Below are 20,445 nucleotides of genomic sequence, written 5' to 3' on the forward strand. Positions count from 1 at the left end.
GCTTGGACTCAAGGTGCCGAAGCAGTTTTGAGGGCTTCATTGTCTCATTAGACAGCTTGTCTCCACATATCACACACAGGGGGCTTGCAGCGTGCGAGTCACAGGTCACATTAAAGCCATATTTTACATATGACTCTTTGTATTTTCTGTTGAAGGAAGCTTTCCTTTTTTTTTCGCAGTCTCGGCCTCAGCTGTCTCTGCGATATCATCATTGTCAGGCCTTTTATGTCCCCTATGACCACTTCCAAAGAAACACTCAAGCGACATTTGTTTTTTACTCATCGAGTAGTTGTAGGTTAATGACCAACTGATGACCTCATGTGAGTAATGACTTCGCGTGCGTTCAAGTTCAACAGTGGGTGTGACAGGGAATGAGGAAAGGTACAGCTGACTCATATCATTTCCTTGCGGCCCGGTAGGACCACTGCTTTAGATCACCTGGACAACACAAACACCTATGTCAGGATGCTGTTCATCGACTATAGCTCAGCATTTAACACCATCATTGCCACAATCCTGATTGAGAAGCTGCAGAACCTGGGCCTCTATACCTCCCTCTGCAATTGGATCCTCGACTTCCTAACCAGAAGACAACAATCTGTGCGGATTGGAGATAACATCTCCTCCTCACTGACGATAAATACTGGTGCACCTCAGGAGTGTGTGCTTAGCCCCCTGCTCTACTCTCTATATACCTATGACTGTGTGGCTAGGCACAGCTCAAATACCTTCTATAAATTTGCCGATGATACAACTATTGTTGGTAGAATCTCAGATGTTGACAAGAGGGCGTACAGGAGTGAGATATGTCAACTAGTGGAGTGGTGTTGCAGCAACAACCTGGCACTCAACGTCAGTAAGACGGAAGAGCTGATTGTGGACTTCAGGAAGGGTAAGATGAAGGAACACATATCAATCCTCATAGAGGGATCAGAAGTGGAGAGAGTTAGAGGACTTCAGGAAGGGTAAGATGAAGGAACACATACCAATCCTCATAGAGGGATCAGAAGTGGAGAGAGTTAGCAGTTTCAAGTTCCTGGGTGTCAAGATCTCTGAGAATCTAACCTGGTCCCAACGTAACAATACAGTCATGAAGAAGGCAAGACAGTGAATATACTTCATTAGGAGTCTGAAGAGATTTGGTACGTCAACAAATACACTTAAAAACTTCTATAGATGTACTGTAGAGACCATTCTGACAGGCGACATCACTATCGGGTATGTGGGGGTGGGTGGGGGAGGCTACTGCACAGGACTAAAAGAAGCTGCAGAAAGTTGTAAATTTAGTTGGTTCCATCTTGGGCACTAGCCTACAAAGTACCCAGGACATCTTCAAGGAGTGGTGTCTCAGAAAGGCAGCGTCCATTATTAAAGACCTCCAGCACCCAGGGTATGCCCTTTTCGCACTGTTATCATCAGGTAGGAGGTACAGAAGCCTGAAGGCACACATTGAGCGATTCAGGAACAACTTCTTCCCCTCTGCCATCAGATTCCTAAATGGACATTGAACGCTTGGACACTACCACACTTTTTTTAATGCATTTTATTTCTGTTTTTTTGCACAACTTTTAATCTATTCAATATACGTAAACTGTAATTGATTTACTTACTTATTATTATTTTATTTTTTTTTCTTCTATATTATGTATTGCATTGAACTGCTGCTGCTTAGTTAACAAATTTCACAACATATGCTGGTGATAATAAACCTGATTCTGATTCTGAAATCTTTAGGCCTGAATGGGAAAATTTAAAATTTACTCTGCTGTGATTTATCTAGTAGCATCTAGTAGCATTTATCATACTTGCATTGAGATGTATTCTACATTGAGTTGGAATTGATAGCTAAGCAGGGAGGAGTGTTGTAAATTTAATATTTCAGTAAAATTGTAAATATATTGTTTGACTAAGCACATTTTGTTTACATAATTCATTATGCATTATATATGATTGCAGAAATGATCTATGCCATTATGCCACCATGCCATATTGAGTACCTAATTAAAAAGAAAGGGGAAAAAACTTAAGCAAGCAGCTTTCCTGGCTCCAGTGTTTTTCTTTTAATTATTTTCTGGAATTACAAGCCATAACAGTAACAATTTCAGAAAATACAGTCATTAAAAATATATAACCCAGATCCCTGAGTGGCATGACGTAGAATTGATGGTAAGTTGTCCTGGTCCAGCTTGTTCTTCCAGTGAGCAAATACTGGAGAGCAGCACTGAGTGAAAACCAGAAGGAAGCACTAACAGGAGGGGCCAGTCCCTAATCCAAGTACAGATTCTAGCACACCCCACAGAAGCTCTCCCACACTGTCTCAGTGTCTCCTCTCCTGATTGGCTGCAACAGGCAACCTCTGCGGCATCGGCCTACTCCTCGCCACAAGCAAGGCAATTCAGCTTCTCTGCCTTCGATCTTGCCAATGAACCAGTGACTTGCAGCATTCTACAGCACCAATATCCAATAGGGTCTAGCGATCACAATAAAAACATCCAAAACAATCACCCACACTGTGTATTGTCCAACAGTCCATGACAAGTCCAGGAACAACACATTACGCAATAAGTCCAGCCCCATCACTATCAAGCAGCTTGCTGATGGGATAGTCCTGCAGTACTTTTTGTTCTTAGTATCCGGCAGTGACTTGTGATCATAAAAAAAGACATACAAGACAAACAAATACACTTCTGATTGGACCTGGAGTGGCCTCTGTATCTGAGTGCGCCCCACCATCATACCGGCTTTCCTGAACACTTGACAAACACTATCCCATCCATTCCTTTTACAAAATGAGAATCCCAGTCATTCTGTGGAAAGTTAGAATCACTTACCATCAGAACCTTGTAACTGTTCTCTATCTCTTTACAAATTTGCTCCTCTAAATTTTGCTCACTGTTGGGGTGTCTAGAATATAATCCCATTAACATTTTCTTATTTCTTAATTCAACCCATATAGCTTCAGCAGATGTGCCCACCCTGAATAATAACATGACATTCTCCCTGACTAGTAATGGCTCCACCTTTAACTTCCCCTCTCTCTGGTCTAAAACAACAGAATCCTGCAACATTAAACTGCTGGTCTTCCATCTTATTAATTGCTACAGTGTGTTAATTCCAAGTGCTAATCTACTAAGGAACTTCAAGTTCCTGGGCATCAACATCTTGGAGGATCTATTCTGGGCCCAACACATTAATGTAAAGAATGTAAAGAATTAATGTAAAGAAGGTATACCAATGACTCTACTTCGTTAGGTATTTCAGAAGATCCAGTATATCATCAAAGACTCTTACATTTTTTTAATGTATGTACTGTGGAGAGCATTTTGACTGGTTGTATTACAATCTGGAATGGAACCACCAATGCACCGAATCACAAGAGGCTGCAGAGGGCTGTAGATTCAGCTGGCTCCATCACGGGCACAACCTTCCTCACTATTGTGGACATCTTCATGAGGTGGTGCCTCAAGAAGGTCGTATCTATCATGAAGGACCCTCACCATCTGGGACACGCGCTTTTCATGTTACTCCTTTGTACAAGAACCTGAAAACCCATACTCAATGATATAGAAGCAGCTTCTTTCCTTCTGCCATCAGATTTCTTATCAATCCATGAGCCCATTAACACTACTTGGTTTCTTACTTTTGCAGTATTTATTTTTGTAATTCATAATAATTTTCTGTTTTTGCACTGTACTGTTATCGCAAAACAACATTTCTTATCCCCATGTCCCTCAGCTGTAGTTAACACCTGTAGTAAAGATCTCTATCAGGGCCCAGGTGCCTCCACCTTTGCTTTGGGTAGTATTCTGAAATAGATGTCTTCTAGCCCTGGGGATTTATCCATTTGATTCCATGCAATTTAACCTGTCCTCCTTAACAGTGTTCTGCTCCATTGCTCACCATCTTTGACCAGAAGACCAACAGAACAAACTACAGAGCGACTCATTGCTAACACCCCAAAGCCTTTCCAACAATTGGGTGTCCCATGCTGACATAATCCAGGATGAAGTATCCCTTGGATTGGCAACCCCTGAACCACCATCCTTTCCACCCCTGAACCACCATCCTTTCCAACACAGAGAGCCTGTAGATGAGGGTCTTTTCATGTGCCTGCTGCTCTTGGTGGCGAAGGCCAGGGGTTTAGGAGGTTCAAACCAGTATTTCAGTGCATTTTATAAATGGCAAAGGCTGCTCTCACTCTGCACCTATCGCGGATGGAATGAATTTTAAAGGATTTCCCTTTCCTCCCGAACCCACTATTTCAAAGTGATAGGGTCTGGAACTCACTGGTTGAAAGGATGAAATAGATTTTAAAAAATGGGTAAAAAGCAGTCAGATTAATGGTCATTTTCTTGAAATGTACAGACAGGGCTAGGAAGCAACAGCTACCAGACAGGGTCATTTTAAAGAAAAGGAAAATGAGAACTGCAGATGTAAGCATGAAATGTTCTGACCAAGGGCTGCAGGATTCAACATGTTTCTCTTCTCATGGAAGCAGGAATCAAGAATGTAAATGGTTTTAGGGTCAAAGGATTTGGCGTGAAAATACAGTCTGAATTACACTGAAGTGTTGACCTTGATATTTGGAGTCCTGCAGTGCTTCACTTCACAACAGCAGCATCTTTCAACCGAATTGACAAGCCGCTCGGACTGCAAAAATAAAAACTCTTTATATCAAGGAATGCTAACTGCACCATTAAATAATCCATGCCATAAGTCTCACAGATTGTAATTATAAAACAGCTAAACTTGGGACAGCTTTGCCAGATGCCAATTTGCTTCTCCCAACTGAACTGTAATTCAATACACTGTAACTGGAATTCCCATTAAACACTTTAAAAAGATCCATTGATAATTCCCATGGTTTAGACAGTGATTAAGTGAGTCCAAATGCCTAACAGTCTCAGATTTAATCCCAGTAAGATTGAAATGCCAAATCCTAACAAATTGTGTGTTTCACAATAGGTTATTGGAATGAATGCCAATGAAAATGGAGTATTGACAGCACTACAGGAGGAACAGGTCAAATAAATAGGCCTTGTATCTCAAGAAACTGGCAACAGGTTTTGTGCACACTTGCAGCAGTGAAAGGAAATACCTTCATCATGCATAGACAATCCACCTCCCATTGGCTATGCCATTACAGAAGAATGTGTATCGAAACCAAGGCAAATTTGGCAGGATCTTCCACCTGATTCCCCATGGACCACCTACTACCCATTTGTATTATTCCTCCACAACCCAACCCCTTTTATTCTCCCTATATCCTCCTCAATTCCTTCCAGATTCACCCAGTCTTCTACATTCTCTGTGCCATTTACAATAACCAATTAGACACATTCACAGAATATCAGGACTTTTCATTCCATACTGATGTGAATATCTGAAATCAATAAGATCAATCAACTAATTGAGGCTGTGATTCCATTCACAAATTATTTACTAGGAGCCATGGGTTCAATTGTAAGACAACATCACAAGCCAGGGTTCCAATTTATAAATCAGATGCAAAAACCTATTAAATCAAAGTAATTTTGAATCCATTCATTAATTTCCATAAAAAAGATTTGGAATCCATTCAAAATGTCCATGGGATCCATTCATAAACACCAAATAGGAACTCTAGATTTATTAATAACTCATCTGGAAACCTTGGATCATTTCATATACTGCCTCGAGCAGCTGGCAACTCATTCATAAATCATCTAATGCAGAAGTGAGAGAAAATAGCCTACCCTACCAGTGGTGTGGTCATTTAATCCAACAAAGGTCACATAACCTCAGTACAAAATCAGTGGAAATGTGATTGACATAACTTGCTCTCTGAGAAGGTGCTGGATGAACCAAGTAACTATGGACCAGTTTGATCAACCTTGGAGGATGAGAAGTTCCAGAAACAAGAGGAGTAACAAGAATCAGTGCTTTTACTAACCTCCTGACTCTCACAGTTATTTTACTGATTTTCACCCTGTCACTTGTAAAAATGCTATGCTCTTCTCTGAGCTCCAGGAGTAGCCTCCTCTACATTGGCGAGACCAGATGCAGATAGGGGGGACTGCTTCATCAAGCACCTTTGCTCTATCCGCCGTAAAAGGCAGGATCTAAATATCTTTTGCAATTTCTGCACAGTCCTCAGGGAAATCTCCTGGACCTGATGGGTTCCCTGTGGAATTTTATAAATCATTCTCTTCACTTCTTTCTCCTCAGTTACTTTCAGTATTATCTGACTCGTTTAATTACGGCAAATTGCCACCCTCTTTCAATGAGGCATCTATTATTCTTCTTTTAAAAAAGGGCAAAGACCCAACAGAGTGTTCCTCGTACAGGCCGATCTCTCTGCTCAATGTTGATGTAAAGATCTTAGCTAAAGTGTTGGCTCATAGATTAGAAACCGTTATTCCCTCCATTATCTCTGATGACCAAACAGGCTTTATTAAAAACCGTCTCCCTTTTTTTAACATTCGGCGTCTATTTAATATTTTATACTCAGTTCCAACTGGGACTCCTGAATGTGTTATCTCCCTTGATGCGGAGAAAGCATTTGATCGTATAGAGTGGAACTACCTTTTTGCAGTCTTAGAAAAATTTGACCTCGGCCAAAGTTTCATCTCTTGGATCCAATTGCTGTACCTGTGTCCTACTGCTTCTGTTCTAACTAATTTTCAGAAATCCCAAGTATTCAATCTCAAACGTGGCACCCGTCAGGGATGCCCCTTAAGTCTCTTTCTCTTTGATTTGGCTATAGAACCTCTGGCGATAGCATTTCGAAATTGTCCTGAATTGACCGGGATTTGGAGAGGGGGTGTTGAGCATAAAGTTTCTCTCTATGCTGATGACTTATTACTCTTTCTCTCAAATCCGTCTACATCTTTACCTCTAATGTTTTCACTTCTTGATCAGTTTAGCCAGATCTCTGGCTATAAACTCAATTTACATAAGAGTGAACTTTTCCCAATTAATAAAGAAGCACAAGAACTAATATTTCGTGATCTCCCTTTTAAAGTAGTCCATAATCAATTTACTTATCTTGGAATTACAGTCACAAGAAAGTTTAAAGATCTCTTTCGTGAAAACTTTGTCAATCTTTCATATGATATAAAACAGAGTCTGGTACAATGGTCACCTCTATCTATGTCTTTGGTAGGTCGTATTAATGTTGTTAAAATGTATGTTCTCCCTAAATTTTTATACTTATTTCAATCTATCCCAATTTTTATTCCTAAATCTTTTTTTGATTCCTTAGACTCCATTATTTTGTCATATCTGTGGCAGAATAAGTGCTCTAGAATTAATAAAATCCACCTCCAAAAATCTAAAAAAGAGGGTGGCATGGCTTTACCTAACTTTCACTTATATTATTGGGCAGCTAATATACGTTGTGCTGCCTTCTGGTCTTTCTTCCGTGGTCAACCCGAGTGCCCTAACTGGGTGGCAATGGAGTTGAGCTCCACTAAAGAATTATCTATATCTGCACTTCTTGGCTCTGCACTCCCTAGCAGTCTGCCCAGATCAATAGCTAATCCTCTTGTTAGACACACTTTGCATATATGGGCTCAGTTCAGGAAATGCTATGGTTTCCAGGGGTTTTCCGTTTCTAGCCCTGTCGCACACAATCACCTTTTTTTACCTACTACGTACGATTCAGCATTCCATGTTTGGTACAGGAAGGGCATTAGACATTTTGAAGATCTCTTCATTGATAATCGCTTCGCTTCTTTTCAGCAGCTCTCTGTTAAGTTCAACCTGCCTAATGCTCACTTTTTCAGATATCTCCAAATCCGACACTTTACTGCTCCTTTAATTCCTAACTTTCCTGAAATGCCTGCGAAAAATGCTATGGACCTATTTCTTTCCATTAATCCACTAGGTAAAGGATTAATATCAATTATCCGAGATAAACTAGCAGCCTTACGACGGGCCCCTGTGGATAAAATTAAAATGGCCTGGGAGCAGGATTTAAATATCTCTTTATCCGAGGAGAGCTGGGACTCAGTTCTCAAATCGGTTAACTCAACCTCCCTTTGTGCTCGCCATTGCCTTTTACAGTTTAAGATTGTTCATAGAGCCCATATGTCTAAATCTAAACTATCTCGATTCTACCCTGGCATTAGTCCGCTCTGTGATAAATGCAAGAGGGGCGTGGCCTCTCTCATCCATATGTACTGGCTCTGTCCTAGCTTGGAGAAATTCTGGAAAGATGTCTTCACTACATTATCGGGTATTCTGAATCAGCACCTAGAACCTAACCCCTTAATTGCTCTGTTCGGTTTTTGGGGCGTGACAGATTTATGTCTGGGTCCGACCAAATGCCGAATACTATCCTTTGCCTCTCTCCTGGCGAGACGCTTGATCCTCCTTAGATGGAGAGATGTTGCCCCGCCCACTCATGCGCAATGGCTTAACGACATTATGGCCTGCTTAGACCTCGGAAAAATTCATTATTTAGTTCTTAATTCGGATCTAAAGTTCCATAAGGTCTGGGGACCTTTTACCGAGTACTTTCATAACCTTCCTCTTGACTAGGGTTTTTTTTCTTTTTTTTTTCTCTTCTTTTCGGTCCCTTGCTTTCAGCTCCCTTTTTTTTTCTGGTAGTAGGCATTATTATCCTCTGTTGCTAAGTGTATTCACAGTCTGGGAGTTTGACTGTCCTGACTTATACTCTCTATATTGTGTGGTGGTTGGTCTGGAGTTGTTGTTGTTTTTTTCTTGGGTTTTGGGGCTTGGGGAGGACACTAAGCTCACTTGTCTTTAACTTGTCTTTTTTGTTAAATTCTCTTCCTTTGTAGCATATTGTTATTGTATGCTTAATTTTGCACTGTATTAATGCTCCTCATTGGGATTTGGGGTTTTTAATTTTGTAAAATGTTTTGAAAAACTAATAAAATTTTTTTTAAAAAAGGCAGGATCTGCCAGTGGCTACCCATTTAAATTTGACTTCAATTCCATTTGCCATTCACATACTGACATGTTTGTCCATGGCCTCCTCTACTACAACGAGGGCAAACTCAGGTTGGATGAGCAACACATCATATTCCAACTGGCAGCCTCCATCCAGATGGATGAACACCAAATTCTGGTAATTACTCCAGCCTACTCACTTCTCTTTTTTCCATTTCCCATTCTGGTTATCCGTTTATCTTTTTAGCTCACTTGCCCATCACCCCTCTCTGGTCCCCTCCTCTTTCTTTCATTGTCCGCTGTCCTCTCATATCAGATTGCTTCTTCTTTGGCCCCTTACCTCTTCCACCTATCCCCTCCCAACTTCATACCCCCTTCCCCACCCAGTCACCTACCTCCTCACCTTGTTCCTCCTATCACCTGCTTCGCCTCCACCTTCTTATTCTGGTTTCTGCCCCCTTCCTTTCCAGTACCGATGAAGGGTCTCGGCTGGAAAATTAGAGTTTATTACACTCTATTGATGCTACATGACCTGCTGAATTCCTCCAGCATCTAGTGTGAGATGCTCATGATTTCCAACACCTGCAGAAACTCTTGTATCTAAAATCATGTCTCACTTGGAGAAGTATGGCTTGATTAGAGGAAACAGCATGGACTGATGGACTGTAAATTATGCTTTTGAATTTATTTAGTGTTTTCTACTTAGTGGAGTATGTTGCTGAGGGAAATGCGGAATACGTTAACTTCCAAAATCAGTTCACTGATGCCACATAGCATGCTTGTCAATAAGTTTGAAGGCCAAGGGATAAAGTGGGCAGCGACAAAATACAGAAACAGGCCATGTGACACCAAAGCTGACAGATAAAAAGATGTCCGTTGGATTGTAGGAATTGAACAGTGGGGACTGCCAGGGCTCAGTACTGAGACTAGAGCTTGGTTGTACAGGTACAATCTACTGAGGATACAAAATTTAGAGGTGTAGTGGACCGTGACGAGGAAGGAAGCATATTTAATGGACAGGCAAAGAGGAAAACTGAAAATTACAAGTGTTACATTTTGGTAGGAAGAATGAGAAGAGGCAAATTCTGAAAGCTGCACAAGAACAGTGAGATCTGGACACATGTTGCACACTAAACTGCAAGTGACAAGGTATGTTGAGTTAGTAGTTAACGTACATGATGCTGAGCTTTATAAGCATAGATTCCCTGACCCTGCAGCTCCTCCCAGTCTCTCCTTTGTTTACCTGGCTTTCTCCTTGCCTGTTATCCCCTCTCACTTAATCTTTTACTTCTCCCATTGCTACTTGAACATTCATCATCTTTTCCTAAAGACCAAAAGGACTTTGGCCCAGTGAAAGACCAATGTCAAAGGTGAGAGAGTTCTGGCCCAACTTGGGACAGCATGAAGGCTGGTGCCCTGTTTCATCCCAAGGTCAGAGCTGAATTTGTGAAGGGCTTGTACTGTGGACTTCCTGGACTCCACAGTTTCCTGAGGGTGGGACAGTCTCCAGCTGAAGTCCACACACCCTGCATGCTGTGTGAAGCCAACCAGAAGCCGTGCTCATAGCTCTTGAAGTGCTGATGTGGCAGAGTCTTCCACTGAGCTCAGCTGCAGAGAGGACAACCCCCCCCCCATCTCAGAGTGTCCCCTATTCCTCTTGTGGTGTGGGTAACAAACAGCAGTGCTGCAATCCACCACCATGTGGGGGATGTCCAAGGAGCAGAGGCTACTGCTCCACCTCATCACTCACCTTCAGCACAAACGTGTTGTCTCTGTCCGGCATTTCCAGGGGCATGGTGGTCCGCACTTCCACAATCGCAGAGAGCGGGATGCTGACTCGTGACTTTGTTGACTGCCAATAAAACACAACAGGTCATTGTGGGAGAGCAATCAGGCAGGGTTCCGTCAACCACTGTACAACAGCTTCACAACCCTGTAAGCTGGAAGAGAAGGCAGGGCCAAGTCTACCTGCTGATGCTCCCCATCCTTGGCACATTCTCACCAACCACAAGGCTTCAATCACATACACAGGACCAAAGTTCAGATCTCATAGGTCACCAAAAGGATGTTCACAATCCACAGGAGATGGGCATATTCAGAGCAGGTGGAAAGTGAAGGTTTTTAATTATGACTGAGGAGCGTGCGTGTGTGAGTTGGAGTGGGAGTGTGTGCGTGTGTGCATATGTATGTGTGTGACTGTGTGCATGTGTGAGTAGGTGGTAATAAGAACAGAGGAGAGAGAAGAAAAACATTGCTGAGCTGAGACACAAAACACTGAAGTTAAAAGAAAATGTTGGAAATACACAGCTGGAAAGGTAGCATCAATGGAGAGAGGACAGAGTGAATGTTTCAGGTTACTAACCTTGTAACTGAACTGGTCAGCTCTGATGAAAAGCTATTGACCTGAAACAATAACTCTGTTCCTTTCTCCACAGACTTTGCCTGACCTGCTGATTGGTTCCATTGTTTTGTAACAACAAGAATCTTGTTTTGCATGGAGTTCAAACGGCATGTTGTAAAAGGAAATCAGACAAATTGGACACAAGTAGATGAACTTCAGGTCCCCAGTGCTCAATTCTGGACCTTACCTCATGGAGGATGTCACATGAACTGTGAATGCACATGAGGCTCACTCAGCAGTGTAGCAGAAAGAGCCTTTAAATGAGTCCGATGGGCCTGGAAGAGAGATGACAGGGATCCGTGGTGACTGCCCAGCTGGGTATGGTTAGGAGTTGGAGAGAGCAGGAGGGGAGGGGTGTGCCACAGAGGTCAGTGCTCTGTTGTCTGTCATATGCACTGATGATTTGGATGAAAATGTAGGTGACTGCAAAATTTGTGAATGACATCAAAACTATTCGTAAATGGTGAAGAAGGTTACCTAAAGATACAAACACAGACGAAAATATCTGCAGATGCTGGAAATCCAAGCAACACACACAAAATGCTGGAGGGACTCAGCAAGCCAGGTAGCATCTTTGGAAAGGAGTACAGTCGACATTTTGGGTGAGACCCTTCGGCAAATCTGGAAAAAAAAGCTGAGGAGTAGATTTGTTGGGGTCATATACTGTGCCTGGTGCTCCTGGTATGGCTTCCTGTATATCAGCAAGACCCGGCGTAGATTGGGAGACTGCTCCACCAATCACCTACCAGAAAAAGCAGGATCTCCCAGTGGCCACCCATTTTAATTCCACTTCCCATTCCCATGTCTATTACTGTCATGATGAGGCCACACTTAAGTTGGACGAACAACACTTTATATTCTGCCTGGGTAGCCTCCAACCTGATGGCATGAACATAGAATTCTTGAACTTCCGGTAATGCCCACCCCCCTCTCCTTCACCATTCCCCATCCTCTTTTCCCTCTCTTACCTTATCTCCTCGACTAACAATTGCCTCCCTCCGGATTCTCCTCCCTTCGTTTCTTTCTTCCATGACCCTCTGTCCGCTTCTATCAGATTCCCCCTTCTCCAGCCCTGTATCTCTTTTACCAATCAACTTCCCAGCTCTTTACATCATCCTTCCCCCTCCCAGTTTCACCTATCACTTTGTATTTCTCTCTCCACTCCACCCATCTATTAGATCTACTCCTCAGCTTTTTTTCTCTAGTCCTGCCGAAGGGTCTTGGCCCAAAACATCAACTGTACTCTGTTCCATCGATGCTGCCTGACCTGCTGAGTTCCTCCAGCATTTTATGTGTATTATCTAAAGATACAATAGAGTCTAGACCAACTGGTCAGTGGGCCAGGGAATGTCAGGTGGAATTTCACTTAAGCAAATACAAAGTGATACATTTTGGGAAGGACCCGCATGATGAATGGCAGGGTCCTGGGCTGTAGAGCAGAGACACCTCACGTAGTTCCTTGAAAATGGTGATAAAGGTAGACAAGGTCATGAAGAAGACATTTGGCAAACTGGCCTTCATTGGATGGGCATTCAGTGTAGGAGTTGGGCAATCATGTTACAGCTGCAAAGGATATTGGTGAGACTGCATCTGGAGTAGTGTGTGCAGTTCTGGTTGCATACTAAAGGAAGGATGTGATTAGTATAGAGACAGCTTGAGTAACAAGTATTGGCTTGGAATACTTTCCCTGGAGTGAAATATGGACCAAAGCCGGGCAAAGGAATGGAGGGTTATGGGCTGAGTGCAGGTCAGTGGGACTAGGTGAGAGTAAGCGTTCGGCACGGACTAGAAGGGCCGAGATGGCCTGTTTCCGGGCTGTAATTGTTATATGATTATATGGTTAAATAGGGCTTGCTGAGAACTGACACTTGATCAGCTGAATTGGCCATTTCTGTTCTGGATGACTCTGTGGCAACAGAGAAATGTGAAACAAAAATCAGAAGTTGGTTAGGGAAGCAAGCTTATGAAAATTGTTGTAGCCCTTCCATCAATGGGTGGTATGTGTAGTAACCAGCTTTTCCTTTATGCAAAGGGTTGTTCGACTCCAGTGTCCAATCACAAGATAAGTTTGGGAACAGGAACTGGATTAGAACAGAAATGCAAAGGTCTGAGAGAAATGAGTTGAATCCCTCTTTCTGTCCTTCACTTAGTTACTGTAGTACCTAATGATTGAAAAAGTAACATAGGAGAAACAGAACTCTTGTCCCATCTGAACTTGCCCATTTGCCTGCACTTTGCTGTGGGTCTTCTCTTCCTTATTGACAAGTCTAGAGACTTGGCAACATTGTGAAGATCTCTGCCTCCATCTCCTTCAGGTAATACAGTACATTCCCAATTCTAACCACCCTCTGGGGGAAGGAATTCTTCCTCAGGTCACCTCTAAACCACTTACCCCCACCCTATACACATGCCTTCTAGTTTTAGACACCTCTATTTTGTGATTCAGGTAGAATAAGCAGTTTTTCCATCCTAGCCTGCCTCCAGATTGATCAATGAAGTGATCCAAACTCAGTGTGTAGGACAACAAATGCTGGCACAATTGGCGTGTCCACGTCTACCTCTTACAGTCGGAAGCCCCAGAAAACAGTATCTCATTCACCCTAGGTGAGAATGAATCAATTAGCCTGTGGTTTTCAAGCAGATGGCAAGGACGGGGCAGGAGCACAGGAGGAATCCATTTAACCCATAGTCTCTGCACCACAACCCCTGCTCACAATCCTCTTTCAGCACTTTAAATGCTCCTGATCAGAGATGCTTTTAAAAATTCTGAAGGATTTAATTTTTTTAAGCTGCTAGTAAGTTCCCATAAGCAACTTCCTGTGTGGTAAGTTAACCAAAATCAGTACTAATGAGAACTTTAGGAAAAGACAGTTATCTTTTCAGTAGGCCATTGGCTTTGATTGTACACACTGGAAGTGAGGCAATGTGGCATCAACTTCATGGACAGATTACAGAGGAGACAAGTGCAAAAATTACCAGGTCCTGGTAGAGATATTTAAAGCATCCTTAGCGACATAAGAGGTACCAGAGGATTGGAAGATAGCCAATATTGTTCATCTGTTCAAAAAAGGCTCCAAACAGAAACCAGGAAATTATAGGTCGGCTGAGTCTGACATCAATAGACAATAGACAATAGGTGCAGAAGTAGACCATTTGGCCCTTCGAGCCTGCACCGCCATTTTGAGATCATGGCTGATCATCTACTATCAATACCCGGTTCCTGCCTTGTCCCCATATCCCTTGATCCCCCTATCCATAAGATACCTATCTAGCTCCTTCTTGAAAGCATCCAGAGAATTGGCCTCCACTACCTTCCGAGGCAGTGCATTCCAGACCCCCACAACTCTCTGGGAGAAGAAGTTTTTCCTTAACTCTGTCCTAAATGACCTACCCCTTATTCTCAAACCATGTCCTCTGGTACTGGACTCTCCCAGCATCTGGAACATATTTCCTGCCTCTATCTTGTCCAATCCCTTAATAATCTTATATGTTTCAATCAGATCCCCTCTCAATCTCCTTAATTCCAGAGTGTACAAGCCCAGTCTCCCTAACCTCTCTGCGTAAGACAGTCCAGACATACCAGGAATTAACCTCGTGAATCTACACTGCACTTCCTCTACAGCCAGGATGTCCTTCCTTAACCCTGGAGACCAAAACTGTACACAATACTCCAGGTGTGGTCTCACCAGGGCTCTGTACAAATGCAAGAGGATTTCCTTGCTCTTGTACTCAATTCCCTTTGTAATAAAGGCCTTCTTCACTGCCTGCTGCACTTGCTTGTTCACCTTCAGTGACTGATGAACAAGGACTCCTAGATCTCTTTGTATTTCTCCCTTACCTAACTCTACACCATTCAGATAATAATCTGCCTTCCTGTTCTTACTCCCAAAGTGGATAACCTCACACTTATTCATATTAAATGTCATCTGCCAAGTATCTGCCCACTCACCCAGCCTATCCAAGTCACCCTGAATTCTCCTAACATCCTCATCACATGTCACACTGCCACCCAGCTTAGTATCATCAGCAAATTTGCTGATGTTATTCTCAATGCCTTCATCTAAATCGTTGATGTAAATTGTAAACAGCTGTGGTCCCAATACTGAGCCCTGTGGCACCCCACTAGTCACCACCTGCCATTCCGAGAAACACCCATTCACCGCTACCCTTTGCTTTCTATCTGCCAACCAGTTTTCTATCCATGTCAATGTCTTCCCCCCAATGCCATGAGCTTTGATTTTACCCACCAATCTCCTATATGGGACCTTATCAAATGCCTTCTGAAAATCGAGGTACACTACATCCACTGGATCTCGCCTGTCTAACTTCCTGGTTACATCCTCGAAAAACTCCAACAGATTAGTCAAGCATGATTTACCCTTGGTAAATCCATGCTGGCTCGGCCCAATCCTATCACTGCTATCTAGATATGCCACTATTTCATCTTTAATAATGGACTCTAGCATCTTCCCCACCACCGATGTCAGGCTGACAGATCGATAGTTCTCTGTTTTCTCCCTCCCAGCTTTCTTATGTAACGGGGTTTTTTTTCTTTTTCTTTGTTACTGTGTATGTAATCAAAATGGCGTCTTTGTTTTGTTAATAGTAGGAATGCTAGCGTCTTTGTTATGATAAGTGCTGGAAGCTTGTTTGGGACTGTAAACTGATTGTTGGCAGGATTTTGGGGAGTCGGGGCGATGGAGTGAGAGAGAGAGGACGGGATGCTGGAAGCTGGGCGACAGTCCCCGGCCCAAGGTTTTCGGTGATGAGAGGAGACGGAGACAGAGGAGTGTGGAGCGTCTGGTCGACCACCGTGGGGGTCCCAGGAGGCGGGTCGAGGAAGTCGGAGGGGATCGAATGGTGGCCAGAAGACTTCAGTAATTGAGCTCCAACGATTGTGCACGAAGTGGTTTGGACTTTGATAAGTTTGGCGCCTTTTCTTTTTTTTCTCTTATTCATATATACTGTATCGTTAGTAATCGCTTAGTTATAGTAATCTTTATAAATTGTACTCATTTAATCGCATAAGGTGTACTGTCTGTTTTTTTGGGCGAGGCGGGGACATCACACAGCATCCACACCAGCTGATTACCCAGTTTGGCGGGGCCGAAGGCTGCTCCCCCTAGACTAGAACGAGTTTGAGCGATGCCTGAGGCGACCCAGGGGTTACACTTAAAAAGTGGGATAACATTAGCCATTCTCCAATCCTCAGGGACTGATCCTGAATCTAAGGAACACTGGAAAATGATTACCAATGCATCCACAATTTCCAGGGCCACCTCCTTTAGTACCCTAGGATGCAGACCATCTGGACCTGGGGATTTGTCAGCCTTCAGTCCCATCAGTCTACTCATCACTGTTTCCTTCCTAATGTCAAACTGTTTCATTTCCTCTGTTACTCTATGTCCTTGGCCCATCCATACATCTGGGAGATTGCTTGTGTCTTCCTTAGTGAAGACAAATCTAAAGTACTTATTAAATTCTTCTGCCATTTCACTGTTTCCCATAACAATTTCACCCAATTCATTCTTCAAGGGCCCAACATTGTTCTTAACTATCTTCTTTCTCTTCACATACCTAAAAAAGCTTTTGCTATCCTCCTTTATATTCCTGGCTAACTTGTGTTCGTACCTCATTTTTTCTCCCCATATTACCTTTTTAGTTAAGTTCTGTTGTTCCTTAAAAACTTCCCAATCATCTGTCCTCCCACTCACCTTAGCTCTGTCATACTTCCTTTTTTTTAATGCTATGCAATCTCTGACTTCCTTTGTCAACCACCGTGGCCCCTTTCCCCCCCCTTTGAATCCTTCCTTCTCCGGGGGATGAACTGATTTTGCACCTTGTGCATTATTCCCAAGAATACCTGCCATTGCTGTTCCACTGTCTTTTCTGCTAGGATATCCATCCAGTCAACTTTGGCCAGCTCCTCCCTCATGGCTCCATAGTTTCCCCTGTTCAACTGCAACACTGACACCTCCGATCTGCCCTTATCCTTCTCAAATTGCAGATAAAAACTCATCATATTATGGTCACTACCTCCTAATGGCTCCTTTACTTCAAGATCGCTTATCAAATCCTGTTCATTACATAACACTACATCCAGAATAGCCTTGTCCCTGGTCGGCTCTCGTACAAGCTGTTCCAAGAATGCATCCCTTAGGCACTCTACAAACTCCCTATCCTGTGGTCCAGCACCAACCTGATTCTCCCAGTTCACCTGCATGTTGAAATCCCCCACAACTACTACGACATTACCTTTGCCACATGCCAATGTTAACTCCCTATTCAACTTGCACCCAATATCCATGCTACTGTTTGGTGGCCTGTAGACAACACCCATTAGGGTCCTTTTGCCCTTACTGTTCCTCAATTCTATCCACACAGACTCCACTTCTCCTGATCCTATGTCCCCCCTTGCAAAGGACTGAATCTCATTCCTCACCAACAGGGCCACCCCACCTCCTCTGCCCACATTTCTGCCCCTACGATAGCACGTATACCCTTGTACATTCATTTCCCAGGTCTGATCTCCCTGCAGCCATGTCTCCGTTATCCCAACAACATCATAGTTACCCATTCGCACCTGAGCTTCAAGCTCATCCGCCTTATTTCTGACACTTCGTGCATTCAGATATAGAATTTTTAGCCCATTTCTCCTCTCTATTTGAATCGCTGCCTATTGTGCTTAACCCAGCTCCCCGAACTCCCATCGGGCTATACGCCCCTAGAATTTTGTTGTCCTTCCTAAATTTACTTATTCTTTCTGCACATTTAACTCCATGTTCCGTCAGACCATCCCTCTGTACATGTGTCCTCCTTATCACTTGTTCCGCCTCACCTTTCTCTACTACACACTTAATATTCCGGAACCATGTAGTCCCCACCTGACCTTTATTCTTTCTCTCGCTATCCTGGATCCCCGCCCCCTACAAATTTAGTTTAAACCCCCCCCAAGAAGCACTAGCAAACTTCCCTGCAAGAATGTTAGTACCGCTCCAGTTCAGGTGTAAACCGTCCCTTTGGAACAGATCCCACCTTCCCTGGAACAAAGCCCAATTATCTAAAAACCTGAAGCCCTCCCTCCTGCACCATCCTCTCAGCCACATATTAATCTGTATAATCTTTCTGTTCCTTGCCTCATTCGCACGTGGCACAGGTAGCAATCCTGAGATTGTTACCCTGGAGGTCCTGCTCTTCAGCTTCACACCTAACTCCCTGAACTCCCTACGCAGGACCCCCTCACTCATCCTACCCACGTCATTGGTCCCTACATGGACCACAACATCTGGATTCTTGCCCTCCCTCTCGAGAATAACCTGCACCCGATCTGAGATGTCTCGGACCCCGGCACCAGGGAAGCAACATATCATCCGAGACTCCCGATCTTCCCCACAAAATCTCCTATCCGCCCCCCTGACTATAGAATCCCCTATCACTACCGCTCTCTTCTCTTCCCTCCTCCCCTTCCTAGTCGAGGGCCCAACCTCAGTGCCAGAGACAGGACCACTGCAACTTGTTCCTGGTAGGTCATCCCCACCAACAGTATCCAAAACGGTATACTTATTTTTGATGGGAATGGCCACAGGGGTGCTCTGCTCTCTCTGTCTGCTCCCCCTGCTTCTCTTGACTGTCACCCATTTGCCTACCTCCTGTCTTTTTGGTGTGACTACCTCCCAATAACTCTTATTTATCTCTGCCTCTGCCTCCCGAATGATCCGTAGTTCATCCAGCTCCTGCTCCAATTCCCTAACTCGGTCTGATAGGAGCTGCAGCTGGATGCACCTATTGCAGGTGTGGTCATCAGGGACAACTGTTTCTCACATCAGTTGTGAGAAAGTTATTGGAAGGGATTCAAAGGGAGCAGATATGGAAGTATTTGTACTGATGAAAGATAGTTAGCATGGCTGTGTGTGTGGTAGGTCATGTCTAACCAGCCTTATAGTTTTTTGAGGAAGTTAGCAGAAAATGCATGAAGATAAGGCAGTGGACAATGTCTACATGGACTTTAGTAAGGCAATTGACGAGCCACATTGGAGGTTGGTCAAGAAGGCTCAGTCACTTGGCTTTCAGGAAGAGGCAGTAAAGGGTTGCCTCTCTGACTGGAGGCTTGTGACTAGTGGTGTGCAACAGGGATTGGTACTGGGTCCTTTGATACATGTCATCTATATCAATGATCTTGCATTTTACTTCTGGTTACACCATTATAGGAAGAATGTGGAGGTTATGGAGAGGGTACAGAAGAAGTTTACCAGTATGTTGTCTGGATAAGAGTGAACGAGCTATAAGGAGAGGTTAGACAAACTTTGATTCTGTAACTCATTGACAGAGGGTGTGGCAGAGGCAGAGTCTCTCTTAATGTTGAAGTAACATCCAGATGAGTCCTTGACCCAGTAAGAACCTAAAAATTTACAGCACATTACAGGCTGACCATGTAACCTACTCTAGAAACAGCCTAGAATTTCCCTAGCACATAGCCCTTTATATTTCTAAGCTCCATGTACCTATCTAAGAGGCTCTTAAAAGACTCCATTGCATCTGCTTCCACCACCACCGACAGTGCGTTCCATGTACCCACCACTCTCTGTGTAAAAAACTGACCTCTGACACCCCCTTAGCACCTTTCTCGAAGCACCTTAAAACTATGCCCCCTCATGTTAGCCATTTCGGCCCTGGGAAAAAGCCTCTGGCTATCCACACGATCAATGCCCCTCATCATCTTATACACCCCTATCAGGTCACCTCTCATCCTCTGTCACTCCAAGAAGAAAAGGCCAATTATGCTCAACCCATTCTCATAAGGTATGCCCTCCAATCTAGGAAACATCCTTGTAAATCTCCTCTGCACCCTCTCGACAGTATTTACTGTAGTGAGGTGACCAGAAGTAAACACAGTACTCCAAGTGGGGTCTGACCAAGTTCTTATATAGCTGCAACATTACCTCACAGCTCTTGAACTTAATCCCACGGTTGGTGACTGCCAAGACACTACATGCCTTCATAACAACACTGTCAACCGTCCAGCAGCTTTGAGTGTCCTATGGACACAGACCCCAAGATCTCTCACATTGCCAAAAGTCATACCATTCATATAACATTCTGTCTTCAAATCAGACCTTCCAAAATGAACCACTTCACACTTATCTGGG

General features: G+C 43.5%; 1 protein-coding gene across 4 annotated transcripts in view; it reads right to left on the reverse strand.

Annotated features, from left to right (window-relative positions):
• The window catches only part of LOC140731909 (SH2B adapter protein 2), a 172,267-nt gene that overhangs the window by 104,149 nt on the left and 47,673 nt on the right, over positions 1-20,445 (reverse strand). For all 4 annotated transcript variants that reach the window (XM_073053879.1, XM_073053880.1, XM_073053881.1 and 1 more), the window contains exon 4: positions 10,649-10,750. In XM_073053879.1, coding sequence (XP_072909980.1) covers positions 10,649-10,750 — 102 coding nt within the window. The remainder of the gene's footprint in view (positions 1-10,648; positions 10,751-20,445) is intronic.

The sequence above is a fragment of the Hemitrygon akajei genome, chromosome 8, assembly GCF_048418815.1.
Source record: "Hemitrygon akajei chromosome 8, sHemAka1.3, whole genome shotgun sequence".
Lineage (NCBI taxonomy): Eukaryota > Metazoa > Chordata > Chondrichthyes > Myliobatiformes > Dasyatidae > Hemitrygon > Hemitrygon akajei.